Raw genomic sequence first — 23,267 nt, 5'->3', positions numbered from 1 at the left:
CTGATGGAAACTCATTCTGGCCTCTGGCATCATTTAAACAAACCACAACATGGTTATATAGCTCAAATGACAAACAAGAACATGTAAAAGTTTCACCTCTCCCCAACTTCATAATTTATCTGTTGTATGTGTGCCTGGGTGGGGCATTTGTGAGGAGGTAATGACTTAGTAATGATTGTTTTTACTAATTGCCAGAGAGCGCAGAGCATCCCTCCCCCAAAGTGACTGGGATTTCTGCAGCAAATGACAGAAAGACTAATGGGGAGTGTGGGCTCAGCAGAGAAAGTAGGAAGCTCACCTGATCCTTGTAGATGGATAAACCATGGGGAGTGAGAAGAGGTGACTGTACGGAATGTACTGTGCAGTGGAGAATGAAGGTGGATAGCATTAAGTATAGAGGGGGTACTGTAAACAAAAAAGGACCGTGATCTTGACAAATGTATTACATAATCCAGTTAAAGTTAGTTTGGTTTGGGTAGCAGCGTTATTCAGTGGACAGAGGGTAGGACTAGGACTCAGGAGATCTGGATTCAAATTTGGCCATAGAAATACATGTGGGAGTGCCAATGTTTGGCAACGATGAACCACTTTCTGAACATCCTACATACTGTGAGAATCCTGTTTTACAGGATCACTGTAAATATGATTGCACATAACAACAGGGGGTATTGGCAGGTCTTTGGGTCTGAATCTTTGGTACCAAGTCCCAAATCCCTATTAAAAGTTTTTCCCCCAGAAAAAAGGGAGGTGGGGGTGGGTTCTGAGCTTCGAGTTAAGTTTGTCATTGGAAAAAACAACACCTGAGTTGATTCCAAATTGAATCACTGGTGCAACTTAGTCCTACTTGCTAGCAAGTCCCCTGACTTGAGTCCCCATTCCTGCATAACATATGCATGAACTTAGTTGGTCTTTCAGTTAATATTATTGTCCTTATTCTTCTAGAAGAGCTCAAAGCAGGGAGAGCCCTGCAGCCAATTGTTATGACTGAAATGCTTCAGACACAAATGAGATTAGAGTGAACCATTTTATTTTAAAGTTTATAATAAAATTGAGATATTGAACAGAATTAGTATGGAGAAAACAAATCCATGTTCGTATGCCAGCATGTAGCTGATTTCTTGCGTTTTTTTTTTCAAAGTATTGAAATGTTGGGCAACAAATTCTAAAATTATTTCATTCTAAAATGAGTACACGGTTTGCTAGAGGATAACAATTAATAAAATACAAACCAATAACTCTGAATAAAAACAAATGCTGGATTAGCTGGTAGGTAATCACTGTGTGTATGTAAGGTGGATGTTATTTTCCCTGTCTCCATTAGGAAGTCTTTGTAGTTAACATGGTGGTAAACATGTGCATACAGTCTGGATTATCCTCAGTGTGAACAGTGGCTTAACAAAAAGGATTTCTTCATTTAATAGAATCATCTGCTGTTCTGATGCTATTAAAACAATGTTTAAATACCATTCCAATCATATGCATGTTTGTTTTGGATGTTATACTGGTTTCTACATTGTGCAGTAGGATGAGGTTTCAAGAAAGCATATGTAGGATTGCAGACAACCTTTCCTAAGCAGTAATATTAGTAACTCTGTGCTTCAGAGTAGGAGTCATACGGCACTGTATTTCAAGTATAAACACTGGAAGATATTTTGATCGCTAGTATCACAATCTGGTGTCTTCATCTTCTGAAGCAACTGAGTGTGAAGAAGAGGATGAGCTTGCCTAGAGAAGAAAAACAACAATGGTAGATCAGATCAGTAGTCTACTAAGTGATTCCCAACCTTGGGTAACTCAGGTGTTCTTTGACTGCAACTCCAGAAATCCTATCCAGTACAACTGGTGGTGAAGGCTTCTGAGAACTGCAGTCGAAGAACACCTGGGTTACCCAAGGTTGGGAACCACTGCTTTACTGTATTGTCTGACAGACCTCTCATGTTTCAGAATAATGGAGTACAGTGGTGCCTCGCTTTACGATTGCCCCACATTATGACAAATCTGCTTTACGATGATCTTTTTGCGATTGCAAAACGATGGTCTAAATGGGGGAATTTTGGTTTGTGATGATTGGTTCCCTGCTTCGGGAACCAATTCTTCGCAAAATGATGTTTTTTAAACAGCTGATCGACGGTTTCAAAATGGCCGCTGGGTAAATAAAATGGCTCCCCGCTGTGTTTAGGGACGGATTCCTTGCTATACAGGCAGCGAAAATGGCTGCAATATGGAAGATCTTCGCTGGATGGTGAGTTTTAAGCCCATTGGAAGGTTTTCCATGCGTTTCAATGGGCTTTTTATTTTCGCTTTACGATGTTTTCGCTTAACGGTGATTTTCCTGGAACGGATTATCGCCGCTAAGCGAGGCACCGCTGTATTGGGAATTGAGAGATTTAATAATTTTGTAACAGACGTTTGAACATAGGCACAGTCTAAAGTTCTTAGCTGCTTGTTCAGTTGTCTTCCGAAAGAACAAAAAGGGAAGAGTAAGACAATACCAGGAGAAAAACTGTGATCTTTAAGAGCCCCTGTGCCCAGTAGAATTTGCAAATGTGCTTTTTAAAAAATCTAATTTTTTTCAGGTGTTAAGTAGCTGGTGTCAATTACTTCTGAAGGGTATTTAAGTTTGCTATGCAGTATTCTGTATGCATATATATGATGATCTGGATCTACATTTTAATATGCATCAATGTTTTATCAATAGTGTGTGCTTATATGGTCCTATCCTTATTGATCCTTTATAAATATTATAATGATCATTTCTAGATTGCCCCAATAAAGGATTTCCCCCCAGAAAACATGCTGGGCGCTTCTTACAAATATAGGGTCCCTGTGATTACAAGTTACTCACTTGCAAATTATTTTGGCGAGTGAATGCCATTGATCTTGATAGAATGCTTGTCTCAACAAATATATTTAAGAGTCCGTCCTCAGTCATGCAGTGTTTCTCAAACTTTATGTCTAAATTAACTCACTCGTTCTCGTGGTTCAGGCTGCAAAGTTTGTATCTCTGTGTAGGCAGGAGGGTCGCCGTTGCCATCATTTAGTGGGTCTGCCATTGATGCAGTAACAGGCATATTCTGAGACTTAAAGTACTGGTAAGCTTCCTCTCCGCAGACTAGTAGTGTCACCCTGTTGCCACTGTTCTGGATTCTTGCGACTACATCATCATAGCTTTCATTCTCCACATTGACACCATTTACTTCTATCAAGATATCATCAGCTTGCACCCCTGCTTTGTCTGCTGGCCCATCCTTCTGTACCTGCAATTATATTGTGTTAGAAGCAAAATTTTCCCTGATTGAGAGTAGATGGCAGGATAAGGTGGTAGTTTAGATACAAAACTGATGGGTCCTTGCTTACAGTAGGAAGCTTGTATACATGGGATTTGCAAACAATAATATCCAGTAGTTTAAACATACCATATTCCTTTTCATTTATCAACATCCTCAGCAAAGAAAGAAGGCAAAATGGTTAATATTGTCATAAAAGTACTTACATTTTCTTATTGAGCTAGAATTACTAGGTTGGCATAGTGGGGACTTTAGTTCTATGAAAACAATATTTTCAAATTGGTTTCAGTGCAATCCTCTTCGCTATGTTCCATTTTCAAACTGCTTTACTCTTTTCATACAGCTATAAAATAGCCTAAATTTAAAATGCAGAGAGGAAGGTGAATGTCTACTAGAATGCACATTTGCCCTAGGAGAAACACCTTCCAAAAACTAAGGACACTTACACTCGTCTGATCAGAATTCTCAGTGAATTAAACGGGCTTACAGTGGTGCCCTGCTTAACGATTACCCCGCTCCACGACAAAATCACTTAACAATGAGGTTTTTGCAATAGCGATTGCAAAATGATGTTTAAATAGGGAAAATCTGCTTGACGATGATCGGTTCCCTGCTTCGGGAACCGATTTTTCGCTTTACGACGATCAAACAGCTGATCATGGGGGTTTCAAAATGGCCGCCCGCTGTTCAAAATGGCTCCCTGCTGTGTTTAGGGTGGATTTTTCGCTTTACAGGCACCAGAAAATGGCCACCCTATGGAGGATCTTCGCTGGACGCTGAGGTATTTTGCCCATTGGAATGCATTGAGCGGTTTTCAATGCATTTCAATGGGCTTTTTACTTTCGCCTGATGATTATTTCATTCTACAGCAATTTTGCTGGAACAGATTATCGTCGTCAAGCAAGGCACCACTGTATTCTGCACCTGGATTCAGCTGGAGGTTGTGTGTGTACTTATGTCCTCCAGTATTTAGTCCTTTATTTTCATCAATCTATACCAAGGGTTACTGAAGCCAACCAGGTAGTTACTGGAACATTGTGCAGCAACTTCAGCTATATAAACTACTCTGCATGTTATATCATTGGGTACCCCCACAAGAAGGGAATGGTAACCCACTTCAGAGCATTCTCTACCTAGAAAACCCTGGAAGGGGTCACCATTGACTTGATGTCACACTATGATTATTATAACACCTTGCTGCATATATAATTTTTATGACAGTATAAACACTATTCTGTACAGAGCATGTATGCTTGGTTTGCTGTAATGTGAGGGATGTACAAAATCATTGAAGGATTTCATTTGTTTTTCTTTTGGTCTTAGAGAACAGAATCAGTAGTATACTAATCAATTTGTATGTGGGCTAGCATTTATCTCTATTTTTAAAAAAATAATTCTGAACTAAGTACAGTAGCAGTAGTTCTCTCGTAATTTTTTCCACATACATTTGCTGCTTAGAAAATGTCTTTAAAATACACAAGCAATTAGAGGAAGACAAACATTCTCTTTTTAAAAACGCTGTTGCTAACATGATGTTATTAAATGGAAATGGACAAGGTGTGAGGATAACGCAAGTATACTGGGTATGCTATGATGAAAAGCAGTAAGAATGCCTCTGAAATGAACATGTCTTAAGCCGGGGGCAGTAATGCAGGTTTGGTAAGTCCTTTTTTATTTTAGAATACTATTCTATGAAAACAGCAAATTGCAAGTCATTATTCTTAGCAACCTTTGCTAAGTAACAGATCTCTGAGTTAAGACTCACTGTGACCTTTTGTTATGCATTATACTGGGTACCTGAATGCTGTTTATATTCATTGTGCCACAAGAACAGAAGGTCTGGATACTTATTATTCATTTTCATCATTAGCATCATGTTTCTTTCATCAGAATATGGATTCTAGATTAATACCTCTTTGATGAACTGGCCAGGCAAATCCTGGATTGCATTCAACCGGAAGCCAAATCCACTGGGACCTTTTACCAGCCTGCATAGCCTAGGCTTATGATTCACTTCTTCGGTATATGTTGGTACTTCTGCCTTATGTAGAGATGGCACCAGTGTTTTGTGGTAGTACAGACATGGAGATATTTTAGCCTAAAGAAGCCAAAAGCAAAGAAGTGTTCATTGCAAAATAAGAAATTGCGTCAAACAATGATCAGGTTGCTCACATCTTGTAGGGCAGGGATGGGGAACCTCCAGCCCCACCACTCACCTGTATAGCAGCAGGAAGAGAGTTACAAATCCTTCCCAACAAACCCCACTCCATTCCCCAGTTGGTGGAAGCAACTGGGCAGCACAGGAAAAGAAAGCTTTTCTCCAGTTGCTCAGTTGATTTGTGGCAAATAACTAAAGAGTGGGATGGAAAATATTCTTGCCTTCTATGTGAAAATGAATTGTATGTGCATAGATGGATAGATGTGTATTGGGGAGTGGTGTATATATGAAGGAAAGGGAAATAGAGGAAGGTATGCATTCCAGTTTGTTACTGCAGCCCAGCTGTACTTGTTACCATTTTGAACATGATGTCTGTCTCTTCATCCACCACCAGCAGTGTAGTTTTTTCACCAGACTGCCTGATTCTCTCCACCACAGTGTTATGGTCCAGAGTTTCAGTTGTCTCTCCATTTACAGCCACCAAAAAGTCATTGTCCTTAAGGCCTGCCGTAGCTGCAGGGCTGCCAGAGTCAATGTCCTTAATAAAATGACCTGTCGTCAAAAATAAGGAAAGCCTGATATTTAATAAAGCACCATCTGGCCACAGTCTGGTTTTGAGACCACAGTAATGATTCAGGTTTATATCTAGTTGAACTGACTTGCACAATTTATCCACTTGTTCAAAGAATGTGGAATATAAGATGCCAAATGTGAAGCTAAAGTATTTTCCAGGGGAAGGGAGAAAGACATGAACCGAAATTTAATTTGCCACAGACTTGTGTGGAGTCATGTATAAATTATTTTTTCTGTAAATATACAGGGAGATCCAGCCTTGTCCGGACCAAATATTCAGTTAATCTACTGTTTTGTTTGCAGCAAGACTCTGTAAGATGCATCTTTCTCTCCCTGCTAAGCTTTCCTAGCAGCTGGAATTCAGAGGTATATTGTCTTGGAACAGAAAGGTCTAATTTAGCTACACTAACTAATAGCCATTGGCAGATACACAAACAACCTCAGCTCAGCTGAGTATGAGAGCAGTAAAAATCTACCTCATAGGAATACAGTCGTGCCCTGCTTAACGATTATCCTGCATTACGACGAATCTGCTTAATGACAATGTTTTTGTGATCGCAATTGCGATCGCAAAACGATGTTTTAAATGGGTTTTTTTCGCTTTGCAAAGATCGGTTCCCTGCTTCGGGAACCAATTCTTCGTATTATGACGATCAAAACAGCTGATCATCGGGTTTTCAAAATGGCCACCGGGTGCTCAAAATGGCTCCCTGCTGTGCTTAGGGACGGATTCCTTGCTATACAGGCACTGAAAATGGCCGCCGTATGGAAGATCTTCACTGGACGGTGAGTTTTTAGCCCACTGGAATGCATTAACCGGGTTTTAATCCGTTTCAATGGGTTTTTTTAATTTTCGCTTTACAATGTTTTTGCTCTACAGCGATTTTGCTGGAACGAATTAATGTCGTTAAGCGAGGCACCACTGTATTACAGGAGCTGCCGCATTCTGGCCCATGTTTCTGATGGCAGGTGAACAATAGGTTGCTCCTTGAGCAGAGCTGCTGAGTTGTTTGGGATGAAGCAAGCAGCCAACCAGCTCTGGAACTAGCCTTCCAATCCCAGGGAGTTTATGATCCAAACAGGAGTAGCAAAAGGAAGTTTTATGTGGCAGCTTGAGGGGAATCCCAGATGTGAAAACAAGGTTGAAGGCCACTCCAGCTCTAAACCATAGGAAAATGTTACTGATTGAGCATCTCAGCCCCTTGACAAAATATCAGGGTAAGGAGATGCACTCAGTGTTGAGACCCTGCTCTTAGAAACTTGCCAGGAGGTGTATTCAGATGTGAGGTATGAGGAAAGCATTTATTAATGCTAGCAGGGAAATCAGTATTAGAAAATCATATTAGCTATTTTAGTACAGTGGACCCTCGACTTACAGACGGCTGCACTTATAGACTTTTCGAGTTACAGACTTCTCTGGCTGCAAAATTTAGATTTGACTTGCAGCCGGAGAATCAACCTACAGACCAGGGAAAAAAACAAAATGGAACGAAAACGGCCGGTTACAGATTAATCGTTTTTCAATGCATTGTAAGTCAATAGAGCCTCGACCTACAGATTTTACAACCTGCAGCCACTTTTCCAATACGGATTAATTCCGTAAGTCGAGGGTCCACTGTATGTTAATACATTTGCTAAAGTCTATTACATGTGGTTGTACAGTAAGAGTTTCAATGAGGATGAATCTTCTCATTAGTATCATGGCAAGATGACCAGAGCAGAATGCCCTTCTTGTAAAATAATTTCGATTTCAGGAAAAATGCACATGATAAAACTGCTCTGATGATAGAAAGCTGGCAAGAGTGTGGATGTTATCACATCTGGTACACTGAACATCACCCATACAGTTATTTGCTTGCCACACAGAAGCTGTCAATATGTGGTCTACAGAGCCCCTTGTTCATAGTGAACTCATTTTGTTTCTTAGTGGCAAAGATATCTGACCTGGAGAAATTTAAAGAGGGAGAGAGACTGGTGGGTGAGACCTCTGGAGATATGACAGGGTGTCCTCTCCCCTGGCTGACATCTGTCAGCTGTCATGGATCATGGGAAAGAAAGGCATCACCCTAAGGAAGACAGATGTGATCCTTTAGGAGGGATCCATACCTTAAGGGTCAAACAGGCATCTACTTGTGGTAAGGATATGCCTTTGTGGGGTGGAGACCTCACAACTGTAGGGAATTTGATCTTTAGAGACATAGCTAGGTCTGGTGATGGGCACATAGCCCACATTGCCTGTCTGGTGAAAGGTTTCAGATATTGCAAGTATTCTAACCAACCTAGTAGATAAAGTTAGGGTGGAGTCAGGAATCATGCTACATGTTGCGCTAGTGAAGTTGTGGGTTGTTGGGTTAGAAGTTCTTACCAAAAATAAAATAAGCCTTCAGCAGTGACTGCAAAGGACATTAGTAATAAAAAGTGCTGAGTTAACGTGATCAGAGCAGCTGCAAAAGTACTTGGAAAGTATTTTGAGGCAGTTCTGGTATACAATAGTTACTGCAAATATTTTATTAAATATAGAGGGTATCTATTTTAGCTGTCAAGAATGGTTTGTGAGGGCTGTATAGGGAGCAGGCCATATCTAAAGTCCAGCTCAAATCATGACAGGCTGCTGAGTGTGAATTAAAACGGCAAGGCAAGGCAGCCTTGTCAAATAAATACTTTGATGATAATTCCTGGAGTACCATTAAAAGGGCAATAACAATGAAAAAAAATATTCTCACTTTACAGTCACGGGGTATGTGTAGAAAGATGTGGCATTCAGATTTCTACATCCGGTACTAGAAACCTTTGCACCATCTCTAGTAAGAAGACAGGCAGTTTGAGACATACTGTTTTCTTTGTTAACTCACATTTATTAAAATACCTGCAGTATATAAAACCTGTACTAAATTTGGTTAGCCTTATTAAATGGGGGACAGAAAAAGTCCTTTCTCTTTATCTCTTGTGACTGTGTCTTCTTAGATATTGTACAACTGTTTTTAGAAGTATACCTCCTAAGCTAATCTTTTTAGAAGAGTATAAATATTCTGATTGGCTAAGACTGGGACAATTTTGTGACTTCCTTTAACACCTCCCCCAGCTGCCAAACAATTGGAAATACTGCCCCTCAGCTTGGGAGTGTATTAGAGATTCCACACTTAGCAGGCAAAAGCAGCAAAGCCTGCGATGTACCAGTTTCGGGCTTAATTCTTACCTTTACCATTCTGTTCCATCTTCAGGTAGAAACCATAACCATTTTCTCCTTTTTCAAGCTCAATACTTCGTGGTTTGAGGGGCAATAATTTTAGATTAGCCATGTCTCTTGTTAACGGGATGTTCTGTCCATTGTAGTACTGGTCAGTTTCCTTATCTGATAGCAGAAACATAACTTTGTTCCCCGACTTTTTCACCTGGAACACAGAAATACGGACAGAAATTGTACTTCTGCCACCATATTGAGTAGAGGACAAATATGAAGAAAGTTCTAGTTTGAATGCAAGGAAAAACCAAGTCTACTAAAAACATTTTTTCCCCTCAAAGTACATTGATAGATGGTTTTTGTATGAAGTGCAGAGGAACTTACGTTGGTTTGGATCAATATATAAAATGGACTGAATTTTGTTTCAAGAGGACCCACTGAAATCAAAGATTCAAGTCATTACTAGCTTAAGTTCTATTCCATTCACTGTAAGTAAGATGGATCCAACCCAATGTTTAAAATATGGATTTGATTACTCTTCTACACTGACAGTGTTCAGACATTGTACGGCTTGGGTTCACTCAAGGTTACTCTCTCAGTTTGTATTCTAAGTGTATCCTCAGAACATTCACCTATGGAAGAAATCTCATCAATGTGTTAAAAAGAAAAAGAAAAAGGACTAGTACCTTCTCAACCACTTCCTCATGAGTATCGTTTTCCACATTCTCTCCGTTGATTTCAATTAGACGGTCATTTGGCTTTACTCCAGCTTTTGCAGCTGGTCCTTGAAGTGACACATCTATGATGTACAATCCCTTCTCACCTGGAATAGAGAAGTGAACAAAGAGAATCTGAAGTAATTCTCTGCTGTTTGTATTCTGTGCTACTCGGAGATGATGCAGAAACAGTAATTGTGTAGAACAGTGACTCCCAACCTTTTTCACTTGTGTACCCCTTGGCAGCCCATTTCTATAACTTGAACCCTAAAATAGAAATTATCCAAAAGAACGCACCCATTGAATACTGCTCATGGGGCTGACTGAGGTGTCCACTTATATATACTGTACACTGGTACCAACAGCACTTGAATGTTCACCAAGTAGAAAATTAAAGTGGAGCCTGTGAGCATGCACACTGTAGTGGCATGTTTGCAACACATTGTTTAGAGAGGAACTCCTTACTATTTGCCAAAATAACAAAGCAAGGGAATGGGGAATTTCTCGAGGTTAAATAATGAAGAACACCCACTCCACCACTTGTCATAACATTAAATTAATTACGAAACTCTTGACTTGTATCTTGTCATACACTGGTAATGTATGTGCCTTTTCCTGCCATTATTCAATTTTTACAATGTTCCCCTACCCCTACATATGTCTTGATTCCTACCCCTTGGGGTAAGCGTACCCATATTGGGAATCACTGGTTGATTGAAATTGTTGGTTGAAACTGCACTTGTAATGGTGGCAGACAAGTGATCAGACAAACAATAACAATTTTTCTTTTTGTGCATCAGTAATAAAAGAAGTAGATTATTAATTCTGTCTTGTCCAACCTTACTTTACATCTTGCCTAGTAGCACCTGGAGAAAAATGATAATGGTGTCTGATGCTTCTGGCCAAATGTGGTCCCATGGCAATGAATGTGTTGTTAATGTGAGAAGCTACCAAAATTTAAAAGTGACATTAGATTAGGCATCCTTCAGTCTTGAGAGACTATGGTAACGTGCTCTTTATGGAGGACTTGGAAGACCATCTATTGTGGCTGAGGAGGCCAATTCAAGAGTGACAATCCCTTCCACACCAAAGACAAATACAATTTATTCCCTGTCCAGCTCCCTGTTTTGCTAGTTTTGGGACTACCTCTTTGCCTCAGCCTGCTGGACAAGGGTCTCTTCAAAATGGGAGAGGCCATGATGACTGCCTCCAGGCTGAATGCTCAGATGTTAATGTTTCCCATCTGTTGAAGTCCATTCCTAAGGCCTCCAGATCCCACTTGCAGATATCCTTGTATTGCAGCTGTGGCTGTCCATGCTAACTAAATCAAAGGTCTTCATGAGATCTATGAAGGCCACAAATAGTGGCTGTTGTTGTTCCCTACATTTCTCCTGCAGCTGTCGGAGGGAGAATACCACATCAGTGGTGGATCTATTAGCTCAAAATCCACACTGTGATTCTGGATAGACTCTGTCTGCAGGCACCTGGAGTCTCTTCAGCACAACACAGGCGAGCAGCTTCCCTACAAAGCTCAGAAGAGAGATGCCACGGTAGTTATTGCAGTGTTCCGTGTTGCCTTTGTTCTTGTACAATATGATGATGTTTGCATCCTGCATGTCCACCTTCCCTCCAGCCAAACAAAAGATTTCATACAGCTCGGTGGTGATGGTCTCTTTACAGCACTTCAGCACTGATGTTATAAAGCCCTAAATGGTTTAGGGCCTTGATATTTGATGGAATGCCTACTCCCACCAAGATCTACCTGTATCACTCGATCGAGTCAGGAGGTGGGCTGAGGAGCCTGACACCAAGAGAGGCCTGGAAAGAAAAAACAAGAAACCGGGCCTTCTTGGCGGTGGCTCCTCGCCTCTGGAACAATTTCCCTCCAGAGATCCGCGCAGTCCCATTGCTGGGTGTTTTTAAGACCCAACTAAAAACTTGGATGTTTAAGCAGGCCTTCCCTCCAGCTAATACTTATTTTTTTCCTTTTTCACTTATCTTCTGCCATTCTTTCCATCTTGAAGAATCTGCTTATTGATTTGTATTTTTTTCTTTTTCTTTGTATATTTATATGTTATTTTTTATTTGTTTGGAAGCCGCCTGGAGTGGTTGTAATGACCAGATAGGCGGGGTATAAATAAAATAAATAACTAAATAAATAAATGTTATCCTTTCCAGGTGCCTTTCTGGACGCAAGGGAATCCAAGGCCGCTTTTATTTCTGCTAAAGGTGGTTCGCTGTCCAACTCTTCCAAGACAGACAGGCACTCAATGTTATTTAGTGCCTCTTCAGTTACTGCATTCTCTCTGGAATATAGCTCAGAGTAGTGGTGCACCCAGCATTCCATCTGCTGTGCTCGGTCCTGGATGATCACGCCTGTAGCAGACTTCAAGGGAGCAGATTTCTTCCGTGTTGGACCTAAAGCCTGCTTGATGCCATCATACATTCCCTTGATGTTACCTGTGTCTGTGCTATCTGTATCTGAGAGCAGAGCTGAAGCCAATAATCGTTGGAACATCTCCGAGTGGCCTTTTGGAGTTTGCTACAAGCAGCTCGAAGAGCCTGCAAGTTGTACTCACTAGGACAGTCTTTGCATGCTGCTAGAGCTCTCCTCTTATCCTCGATGGCTGGCATCAACTCCTCCAAATGGGCTTCGAACCAGTCTGCCGTCTTTTTGGTCTTCTTGCCAAATGTGGGCAAGGCAGAGTTATAAACAGCGTTCTTGAAATGTTCCCATTGTTCAGGTGCATTTGCATCAGCCAGGCCTGGAAGGGTTTCCTCAAGCGCTTGGGCAAATTCCTCCACTTTTTTTTGATCGCAAGTCTTCCTGATGTCAATACGTGGTCTTCCTTCCTTTTTTGTGTGATATAATCTCTTTGTTCACAGTTACACACCAGGGATCAATCAGTATCGCAATCAGCACTCTGGTAACTGTGTGTGATTGTAAATACTAGGAAGGCTAGAACGTCTAGTGAGAATCAAATCGAGCTGATGCCAATGCTTGGATCTTGGATGTCTCCAAGAGATTCTGTGTCAAAGCTTCATATTGAAGAACATGTTGCTGACACAGAGACCATAATAACAGCAAAACTCAGCAAGCGTTCGCCATTTTCATTCACCTTCCCATTGCCAAAGCGACCTAGACGAGTGGGCCAAGAATTGTGATCAGCACCAACTCTAGCATTAAAGTCTCTGAGAATGAACAGTGGCTCTCTCTTGAGGATTTTTTTGATAGTAGCTGCCAGATCATCATAGAATTTGTCTCTGACTTCTGTTGTGAATGACAGTGTTGCTGCATATGCACTAATGAGGGTGACCAGTCCTGCTGATGAGTGCAGCTGCAGAGACAGGATTCTTTCATTCCCCACAGTAGGTGGAACAATGGATCTCAGCAGAGTATTTCTGACCGCAAAGTCAATACCATGTTCCCTGGTCTCATTCAATGGCATTCCCTGCCAGAAGAATGAGAAGTTTTTTTCTTTGACATATCCCATGTCTGGAAATCTCATCTCTTGCAAGACAACAATGGCCATCTACAGTCTGCTCAGTTCCGTGTCAATGACAGCTGTCTCGCGCGCATCGTCTATTTCCTGCAGGTCGTCAGAAAAGCCAGGGTCATTGTCCGAACATTCCAGGTGCCCAACTTTAGGGCAGAAGTTTTCTTATGATTGTTGATGGTGCATTTTATTGATCTGCTTGTTGGCTTTGACCCTAACCCCCACGCACCCCGTGAGGTTAACAGATCACAGCAAGGTAGCACCTTACTGGCTGGGGACTGCCTTGCTTAAGGCAGACAGTAGCTACCTAGTGAGGTGCAATGACTTCTCCCACCGTCAGAAGTAGCTCCTGCCCTATGCCAATTGAGCAAAGACTTATAACCGATAACTGCTACTTCCTGTGTTGTTTCTATGCTGTATGTGAAGCTGGAGTGTCCTCTCCAGAGTATGAAGCCTGTATAGAATAATATGGAGGATAGGCTGTTACCCAAGCAGCAACCCCCCCCTCTCCATGTCACTGAAATAGTCCAATGGAAAGGCAAGAGCCAGTACAACTCGCAGAACTACACAAACTGCCTCCAGGACTCCTGCTCCAGATTTTGCCTCGAAGTTAACTCCTGATTCCTTTTCCATCAGTGGATATAGGTACAAGGCAGTGGAGGTTTGAAATCGGAGTTTTCCTTCTCCTAGATGGGCTGCCTTCCAAGGCTGATGAGCCCCACGAGTGACGATGGCTATTACAAATTATAGACTTAGCTTCAAAACACAGTTTGGAAACACATTCAGATGTTGGTGTAAAAAGCAGGAGTGTCTGCAAGACAAATTCCAAAATTGGTATCATGGTGATACCATTGTGAGGCCAACACCTAAGGCAATATATACATTAATTTGAAATCTCAAAAGGTTGCACAGACATTTGTGCCTTTGATATTGGTCTAAGTAACATATGACCAATCCAAATGCGTGGATTTTGAAATGGAGACCCTTGGTGAGACAATTTATACTTCAATTTATATTTCATATATTAGTCAGTCTTTGAACCTAGATTGTGCTTCTAACTGAGAGGGTTTAGAACAGCAACTTTAATTTCACTGGCAAACTATTTAACCAAAATTTTGAACCTAACTGATGCTTTATAATGTTGAACTCCTCTTTGCCCCTTTCTCCAGGTAATATTTTTGATTTTGTACTTCCTCATTGTTGTTGATTGTGCCTCTTCCGCCTGTGCATTTGTATAATGCCAATAAAAGTATATAGTATCGTAAAAAAAATTATTTCAGTATTAGTTTGTTGTTCCTCTTTTATCATTTCATCAAAGCTTCCAATTAAGTAATATTTTTGTTTCATTGTAGAAAGTACCATCCAAATAGTGGCCCTTCGGTACGCAGTTTGGGAATCTGTGCTTTAATCCTCATGCACACGGATGGCAAACCAGCCCCCTCTCTGCACTAAGTTTTGGGGTACTGTCAGACTCCATTTGAAATACATTGTACATTTCTTGTATTTCCTGAATTACAGTGTCTGTGCAGAATGAACTTACCGTAACCTCTGGGCAACCAAAATACAACACTCCGGCTCCATGGCACCATGTTTCACCAAGAAATGTCATGAGACATTCCCCTGCTTCCCATTAGATTATATTAGTTGAGGCGAAAAAGTACATCAGTGGCATAAACAATACACTGGCGGGGAGAATTCTCGTCCAACCTCATATTGCGTGTTTAAGGAACTGTACATGGGAAGCTGCTGAAATATCAGGTATGAAGAACTGTATACACAGTTCTTCAGGCGACAATGCCGTAGAATGCCTACCTTTCTGGTCTAGTTGTAAAATGTAACCCCGGGGGACTCAAATACGCCATCCTCGTACATGATGTTAAATGACAGACAACGTACTAAACTAGCTTGTCCAACCCCAGCTCTAGAAGTTGAATTTAGTGCTTATTACATTACACATTGCTTATACTAATTGTTCTCACCTGCAGTGGTCTTCAAAGAAAAGCCATAACTATTTTGTTCCTTCACTATGTAGCAGAGTCGAGGCTGTGGAACTGGACCAGGCACTCCATTTGTCACAGGTGCGGGATGTTCTGCCTGCTGAGTTTGTGTCTTTTGACCCAGCTTTTCAAAGTTGACTCCTTCCTTTTGTGCACTTTTGTAAGAGTCCTCATCCAGAACAAGGAACACTACAGGACCTGCACTATTCATAACTAAATCAGTCACCTGTAATGGACAGAATGAGTGGTTAGATTGTAGCTACAAACAGCAACTTTTAAAATACTGTATTACATTTCTGTACGACCCAAGAACTTTGTTCTTCTGGCTTATAAAACAGTAGCAAGGCCACCACGCACATTAATACATATAAAACAACTAATAGAAACTTACGAATAACTGCAGAGCAAAGTAAGAGCAAACAAATAGAAAGGCCAAAATGTAAAGGACAAGAACAGTGGCTTTAAACAACAAAAAAACCACTAAGAATGAAAAGCTTCTGACAATTAATATGTCCTCTCCCAGCACTGAGTATTGGTCAACACAAGTATGGTGGGTATTACAGAACTGAGGTGCCACCAGTGAAAGCACTATCTCCTTGTCAGGTATCCATTAATTTCATAGGATGGGGCAGATAGACAAGGGCTTCTCAGTATGGTCTTTAGTTATACAGAGAAGGAGACGATCCTTTGGACAACCTTGCCCCAAATCGTTTTGATGTTTAAAGTTCAGTACCAAATGCTTGAGCTGGATTCAGAATCTGGCAGGAGGATTTGAAAAGAGAGCAGATCACATAGTACTGGCATAATGTTTTATTCCTACAGCTTGGCATGGCCAAAGTAGTGCTTACTGGTTTTATTGTGCCTTTTATGTGTGGTTTAAGCTATTGTAAGACAATGTATTTGCAAAGGCTTTCACGGCCAGGATCTAATGGTTGTTGTGGGTTTTTCAAGCTCTTTGTCTGTGTTCTGAAGGTTGTTCTTCCTAATGTTTCGCCAGTCTCTGTGACCAGCATTTTCAGAGCACTCTGTGCTCTGGTGCAGTTTGTTTCCAGAAGACATCAAGGCCCTTTTCCAACACTGCCTAACAACCAGTTATTTCCAGTGGGATAATGAATTCTATGAACAGACAGATGGAGTGGCCATGGGGAGCCCCCTCAGCCCGGTTATAGCAAACTTCTACATGGAGCATTTCGAAAAACTGAACCTGGCTTTGGCACCCTTCACACCCACAGTCTGGTTCCAATATGTGGATGACACCATTGCCATTTGGAACCACGGTGAAGAAAAATTGGAAGAATTTCTAAATCATCTCAACAGCATCCACCCAAATGTACAATTCACCATGGAAAAAGAAATAGAGGGCCAACTCCCATTCTTAGATGTCATGATCGTACGCAAAACTGACCTCCTATTGGGACACAAGTTCTACAGAAAACCCACCCACACAAACCGGTACCTACACAAAAACTCCAATCACCACCCACAGCAAAAAAGAGGCATAATCAAAACACTGGTAGACCATGCAAATCAGAACTGTGAAGCTCAGTTTCTCAGCACCGAACCCAACCATCTGAATTGGGCCCTACACACAAATTTTTGGCTACTCCAAAAATGAAATCACAACAACCATCAAACCAAGAAAACAGCACCAAACTGAAGAGGAAAAACAGCCACCCACAAATAAAGTATTTCTGCCATACATCAAAGGGGTCACAGACCGGAAGAGGAAACTTTTGAAAAAACACAACCTACAAGCAGTATTCAAGCCCACCACAAAAATACAACAAATGTTACGGTTAGCAAAAGACAGAAGGGACATCCTCACCCCTGCAGAAGTATACCGGATACCTTGCAGTTGCGACCAGGTATATATTGAAACCACAAAATGAAGCATCCACACCAGAATAAAAGAACATGAAATACACTGCAGACTAAAACAACCAGAAAAATCAGCAGTAGCTGAACATGCCCTAAAACAAGCTAATTCTATTTCAAAATACTGAAATACTGGACAACACCAGCAATCATTACGTTAGACTGCACAGTGAAGTCACTGAAATCCACAAACATCAGGAGAACTTCAACAAAAAAGAAGAAAGTTTGAGACTCAACAAAACTTGGCTCCCAGCATTGAAAAATACATCATGCAAAAGGTCAACGAACTCTACCCAGCCACAAGGACCGGGGATCACTACACATAAAAGACCAGCTAACGACACCCATCAATCACAGTGACAGATAATCTCTTCTCCTTATCACAACAATACACCACAACAAAAACACACTGATCACCATATTTATTTATTTATTTATTTATTTATTTATTTATTTATTTATTTATTTATTTATTTATTTATTTATTTATTTATTAAATTTATGCCCCGCCCCTCTAGACTGTGTCACCCATCTTTTGCAAAGAACACAAGCTGGTCTCATAGCCATAAATACTCTGCTCCCAAACAAACTGCACGAGAGCACAGAGTGCTACTCCTGTCCTCTGAAGATACTGGCCACAGAGACTGGCGAAACGTTAGGAAGAACAACCTTCAGAACATGGCCAAAGAGCCCAAAAAACCCACAACAACTATTGTAAGACAGTTTCCCCTAACCTCATGCCTTTTAGATTTGTTGGACTTCATTTCCCATCATCCTCAGACCAGGTTTGCTGGGGATGAAGAGGGTTGTAATTAAGCACATCCAGAATGTGCCATAAATGTGAGGTTGCTAATACAAGAGGCCCTGAACATTTGGGAGAGAAAAAGTCTCTGAATAAATAAGGTAAGGATAAGATTAAACAATATGAGATGCCTACTTTGCCCATTTTACTTGGTAACGCTAAGGACAGTCCCTTTGCAAGATCATACCTTTCCATGATCTTCGTTGTCCACAAATACTCCATTGACCCACAGGACTCGGTCTCCATCTCTCAGGCCAGCCTTCTCAGCTGGACTGTCCTTTTCCACCTTCCGAATAATGTGTCCTGCTTTAAATTTCTCAACACGCAGGCAAAAACCATACTTCTCTTTATCTTCTCTGATCAGTTTGCATTCTCTGGGATGAAAGGACATCCTTTCTGTCAAAAATGTTGAAAATGAAGATAATATATGTCAAAAAATGCTCATATATTGGATGGAAAGAGTGTTGTTGAGGGAAACTATCTGAATGCAGTGAACCAACCAAGTGCTCATAAAAAGGGGGAAGGAAGAAGATGTTGGGGAAGCAGAGACAGGACTTTCTTCTGTGAAGGGAAAAAAAGGAATACTTATTAATACTGAAAAAGTCACCACAAAAAAGGAGCTTGACAGCAAAATCCTATGCATGTGTTCTTAGAAGCAAGTCTCACAGTATTAGGTAGAGTTTCATTCTGGTAGGACAGAAAAAGGCTTCAAACACATAACATGGGTACATTGCCTGTTTTATCTCATTACTTAGACAGTGGGGTGCGTTGGCATTCTCAGTATCTAGTTAAACCTTATGCAGAGAGCATTACATGGAATATTATACAGTGGTTTGAGAGGGAAAAATCACAGAATTAGCAAGTACAGTATAGCCAGGAAATCACTGTATGAGTTTAGGATTAAGAAAACAGCAAGCTGTTTTCAGCTGCTGAATGTTTTTAGAAGAGAATAAAGATGCTATACTGATTAACTAAGATCAACTGCTTTCCCTGAGATGTTTTGAAGGAATAAACAGCTCATGACCAGGGCAGAGTGGGTGCCCTCATACTCATCATTTTGGAGGTGCTTCTCCCTAGTTGCTCCTGGGTAAAAGGATGACCTGACCCACCCATCAGACTTTAGTGAAGGTTTCATTTAAAAGTGCCACATGAGGATTACACAGTTATAACTGCGTTAAGGAAAAAAAAGTCTTAATCACTTATCATTCCCTCTTTACTGCCCATGGATACTTAGTCTAGAATTAGGCTTCTTGTAAAGTGCAAAAAAAAAAAAAAAAAAAAAAAAAAAAAAACAAAAAGTAAGATGACTCCTGCCAATTAGTAGTGCTGATGGATAAATCCCCCAAACAGTTTCATTTTAATAATACCAAAGGAGGCTTTGAACATAACATAGCTATACCTATCAAAGGGCAAACTGGGTCTGTATCAAGCTGTAAGCAGCCAGTTGCAGAAATGGTATGTGGGGACATCCACTTCTTATACACAGGCCTCCTAAGATTCCATCCCTATCATTATTCCACATCCAGATTTTACCTACACTGTGGCAGGGATGTTGGCAAGTCTTTGGGTCCGTCCCAAGGCCCAAATCTCAGTCAGAGTCTTTGGTATCAAGCCCCAACTCCCATGCCAGTCCCTATCAAAAATAAGGTTTCCCCCCAGAAAAAATGGAGGGGTGGGTGGGACAATCTAGCTCCCTTCACATCTTACTTGATGAAGTGATGCTAATGCACTAAATCCCTTCAATTGATGGTGCACAGCCTACCATGGCCCTGCCTTCAATGTCTCTATATATTAGACACAGGATGCACAGAAGAGATGAGTTATTTCATTTGGACTGAGCTCATAGGTGAGGCAGGGGCATGATTCATAGGCTCTAGAGTGTGACGTTTTCATCTCAAAATGTAACATTTTAAGCAGAATCCACACACAATTAGATGCCTTCACAATGCAGGCATTCTATGATACTATCACCCGGCAAATGGCAGAGCTTGGAGGACTCTGTAAATAATGTCCCCAAATTTCAGCTACTTGCTAAGTACAAGATTCTCCCCACAATCCCTCCTCGAAATGACTAAGCTAGACTACAAATTTGTTTCATTTGGCCATGAGGGTCCCTATTTGTACCAGAGAATGTGCATTGGGACTAAAAATCCTGCATGGTGTTTTTTCCTCACTAACTATAGCAAGCTAAGCAGAAATAATTTGTGATGGTTTTCAGCAGGTTGCTTCCATTTTGGGAACATCCAAAATCCAATTTCTTCTAAAATCCTTTGGGCATTAGAATTCACTGGGATATACTGCACAATATGAGAACTGCACATCTTATTTTAGGTGATTTGATTTTACTTTTGTTGCTTTCTGGCTTTGGGTGGTTCAGTAGAACACACACTCTTGAACAAATCATTGTTGACTAGTAGGACAGGTCAAAAATTTGTTAACAGCTGTTATCACCCAGAATAGCTCTGCAAGTTAGTAATTAAGCGGCAATTGTGGTGCATTATAAAAATAGTGTACTTTGCTCACTGCTGCTTTGCTAGTGGCACACTATAGCCTGATTGATGTAGTTAATATGTAAAGAAATGATGGTTAATAAGTCGATGATCTTCTCCAAGGTGGAGGTGGAATTCGGGTGCCACCATTTATGATTCTTTTCATTCCAGCTGCAATTTAAAAGTGTGCTGGATCTGTAAGACTCTTGACATGTTATGTTGAATATGTGTAGATACGGGAAGAGGATCCCCTTACCTATTCTTCTCCTGCCACTACAAATGCTCATCATAACCTGTGAGAAATGCAATTGTGCAATCAAGAACCTTTGCATAGGCATCTTATACATACTCTTTCATAAGTGTTAGTAATGGAGTTCAAGTTCTGGGAGGATCAAATTAGGAAGAGGAGGAGGAGGAGGAAGAGGCAGAGCATCAGCAGCAAGTCAGGGCTTCCCTGCTTCCCCATCTATAGTACAAGGTGTGAGAATCCTTCATTTTTATAAATAAATACCCTATTTTAGGTAGTTAAATTTATATTCAAAGAAAATGTGGATAATCAGATTTTTGTATGTGCAGAACTACAGCCATTTTTATGCATATGGGGGAAAAATACTGTAGATTTCAGACAGGAGAATCTGAGAGCTTCCTGCAATTCATAATTTTAGTTTATGATGAATAAGTTTCTAGATATTAGAGAGATATTTGAAAACATTGAAGCATGAGGTTTAACCTGATGTCTAAAAGAAAGGAAGGACTTGAAGGTCTGAGACAGAAAGGAGTCGCAAAAATTCTTACCTGCTTGTGCAGAGTTTGTGCTCTCAAAATGTTGTTCTGCAGTCTCTTGTTCTACTTCATCAGCAAGCAGAGCTGTACTTTCAATGGACAAAGGTTGATTTAAAAGATGATTTATTTAACAGAACCTCATTGCATGGACTCCTTGATAACCAGTCTTGTCCCAACCCCCATTCGTCTTTGCTGAGAAACATTCTTCCATTACTGACTGTGGATTCTTCTTTAGCAGTTCATTGATCATTACAGATGTTAAGATCCTCACATGGTGCCGAGACTCACCTGATCTTTGACACAACTGACATACCTCCCTCCTGTTCACTTAATTAGATGGGAAGGACAAAGGGGTTCCATAGAGACTTTGTACTGTATATATACAGAATTTAGAACTCATACACATAGAGCATTTCAAGTGGATATGATATAAGCTGGGGAGCACATACTGTAGCCTTCCAAGCACAAGTATTAGAATTCCTCACCATTGACTTTTCTGTCCAGGGCTGATGAAAGTTGGTGGCAGCAACACCTGGAGAACTATATATTTTCCACCCTTGATACAGACATCATACCACTGCTATATACATGGGAATTCTATACCGTGATTACTGTAGATTCAGATGACCAAGGCCCAAACCTATTTATGGTATAGAATTCCCAGGTATATAAGATTGTCCTTCAAAGGAGTAAGATCATTTTCACCTCTTTCCTACCACTCTCTGTGTGAAGTGTAAACAGAAGCTCTCATATCTAGAAAGCATAAGTTATTAGCCAAAGCAATACATTTGATCAATAGTTTGTACTTATAAGCTTATAAACTCAATTTCTAGTCAGCACATTCAGCAACAGTTTGAAATACTGAATAGATAAAGAGATACTCCATACCTTGCAAGTGTATGCAGTTTCTAAAATGAAAATCATGTAACTGCCTCCCAGATCACATCACTGCTTGATAAATCCACACCCACTCTCAGCCTCTTTCAAGCAAAGCTACTGACCTAATTCTCATGAAGTACTTGTGTAAATGTTAAGAGCTTATCCATCACAGACTTAAACTGGCTTAATGGTAATTTTGTCTCCCCAGGGAAGTCTGGGAATTAGAGTTCTGTGAGGACAGTAAAAAAAAATTAGCCACAGATGTAAAGTTGATAGATCAGTTTATAAGCTGATACTGGTCAATATATTTTGCTTCCACAAGTCTCACAACACCAGGTAGAAGTGATAGCTGCCCATAGAGAACAACACAAAAGCATCCATTTTTCTTCCCCCTTTTCTTTCTTTCTTTCTTTCTTTCTTTCTTTCTTTCTTTCTTTCTTTCTTTCTTTCTTTCTTTCTTTCTTTCTTTCTTTCTTTCTTTCTTTCTTTCTCAGAAGACTGAGGGGAGATATGACAGCAGTTTTCAGATACTTGAAATTTAGTCATACAAAGGAGGGGAAAGATCTGTTCTCAATGATCCCAGAATGTAGGATGCAAAATTATGGGCTCAAGCTATAGGAAGCCAGATTTCAGTGGAATATCAGGGGGGAAAAATCTTAATTGTTAGAGCAGTATGACAATGGAACCAATTACCTCAGGAGGTGATGAGCACTCCAACACTGGAGGCATTCAAGGAAAAATTGAACAACCATCTGTGAGATCTACTTTGATTTGGATTCCTGCACTTAGCAGGGGGTTGGATTTGATGGCCTTATAGGCCCCTTTCAGCTCAATTATTCTATGATTCCATGATCTACTGGAAAATAGGCAAGGATGAAAATCTTGTTATATTCCAGTGGTACAATTTGACAGCATGGGGCTGTTATTTCAGCCAGAACCTTTCTCTTTTCTTCTCCATTGAAACAATTTAATTTCCAGTCAACAGCATGCAGGAGGCAAAATGTGTTTGTTAACTTAGCATTAAGAGTTT

The 23,267-nt window shown here is 40.6% G+C and overlaps 1 protein-coding gene across 3 annotated transcripts; it reads right to left on the bottom strand.

The window, feature by feature from the left end:
- Positions 1–1,010: 1,010 nt before the first annotated feature.
- On the bottom strand, positions 1,011–22,335 carry PDZK1 (PDZ domain containing 1). Of its 3 annotated transcripts, XM_072994008.2 has the most exons (10): positions 22,247–22,335; positions 21,371–21,442; positions 18,274–18,482; positions 15,392–15,635; positions 9,886–10,022; positions 9,215–9,410; positions 5,801–5,997; positions 5,200–5,385; positions 2,970–3,257; positions 1,011–1,725 (listed from the first exon to the last, which is right to left on the bottom strand). In XM_072994008.2, exons 3-10 carry the CDS (start codon positions 18,475–18,477, stop codon positions 1,666–1,668), a joined length of 1,512 nt encoding a protein of 503 aa, XP_072850109.2. In that variant the 5' UTR covers positions 18,478–18,482; positions 21,371–21,442; positions 22,247–22,335; the 3' UTR covers positions 1,011–1,665. The 3 variants fall into 3 exon arrangements, with proteins under 3 accessions (XP_072850109.2, XP_020666644.3, XP_020666653.3); XM_020810985.3 differs by lacking the exon at positions 22,247–22,335 and having other exon boundaries at positions 21,371–21,506; XM_020810994.3 differs by lacking the exon at positions 22,247–22,335 and having other exon boundaries at positions 18,274–18,478; positions 21,371–21,453.
- Positions 22,336–23,267: the final 932 nt, after the last annotated feature.

Source organism: Pogona vitticeps, chromosome 3, assembly GCF_051106095.1.
Source record: "Pogona vitticeps strain Pit_001003342236 chromosome 3, PviZW2.1, whole genome shotgun sequence".
NCBI lineage: Eukaryota > Metazoa > Chordata > Lepidosauria > Squamata > Agamidae > Pogona > Pogona vitticeps.
The sequence above is the reverse complement of the archived record's forward strand: the minus strand, read 5'-3'. Positions and strand labels throughout refer to the sequence as shown.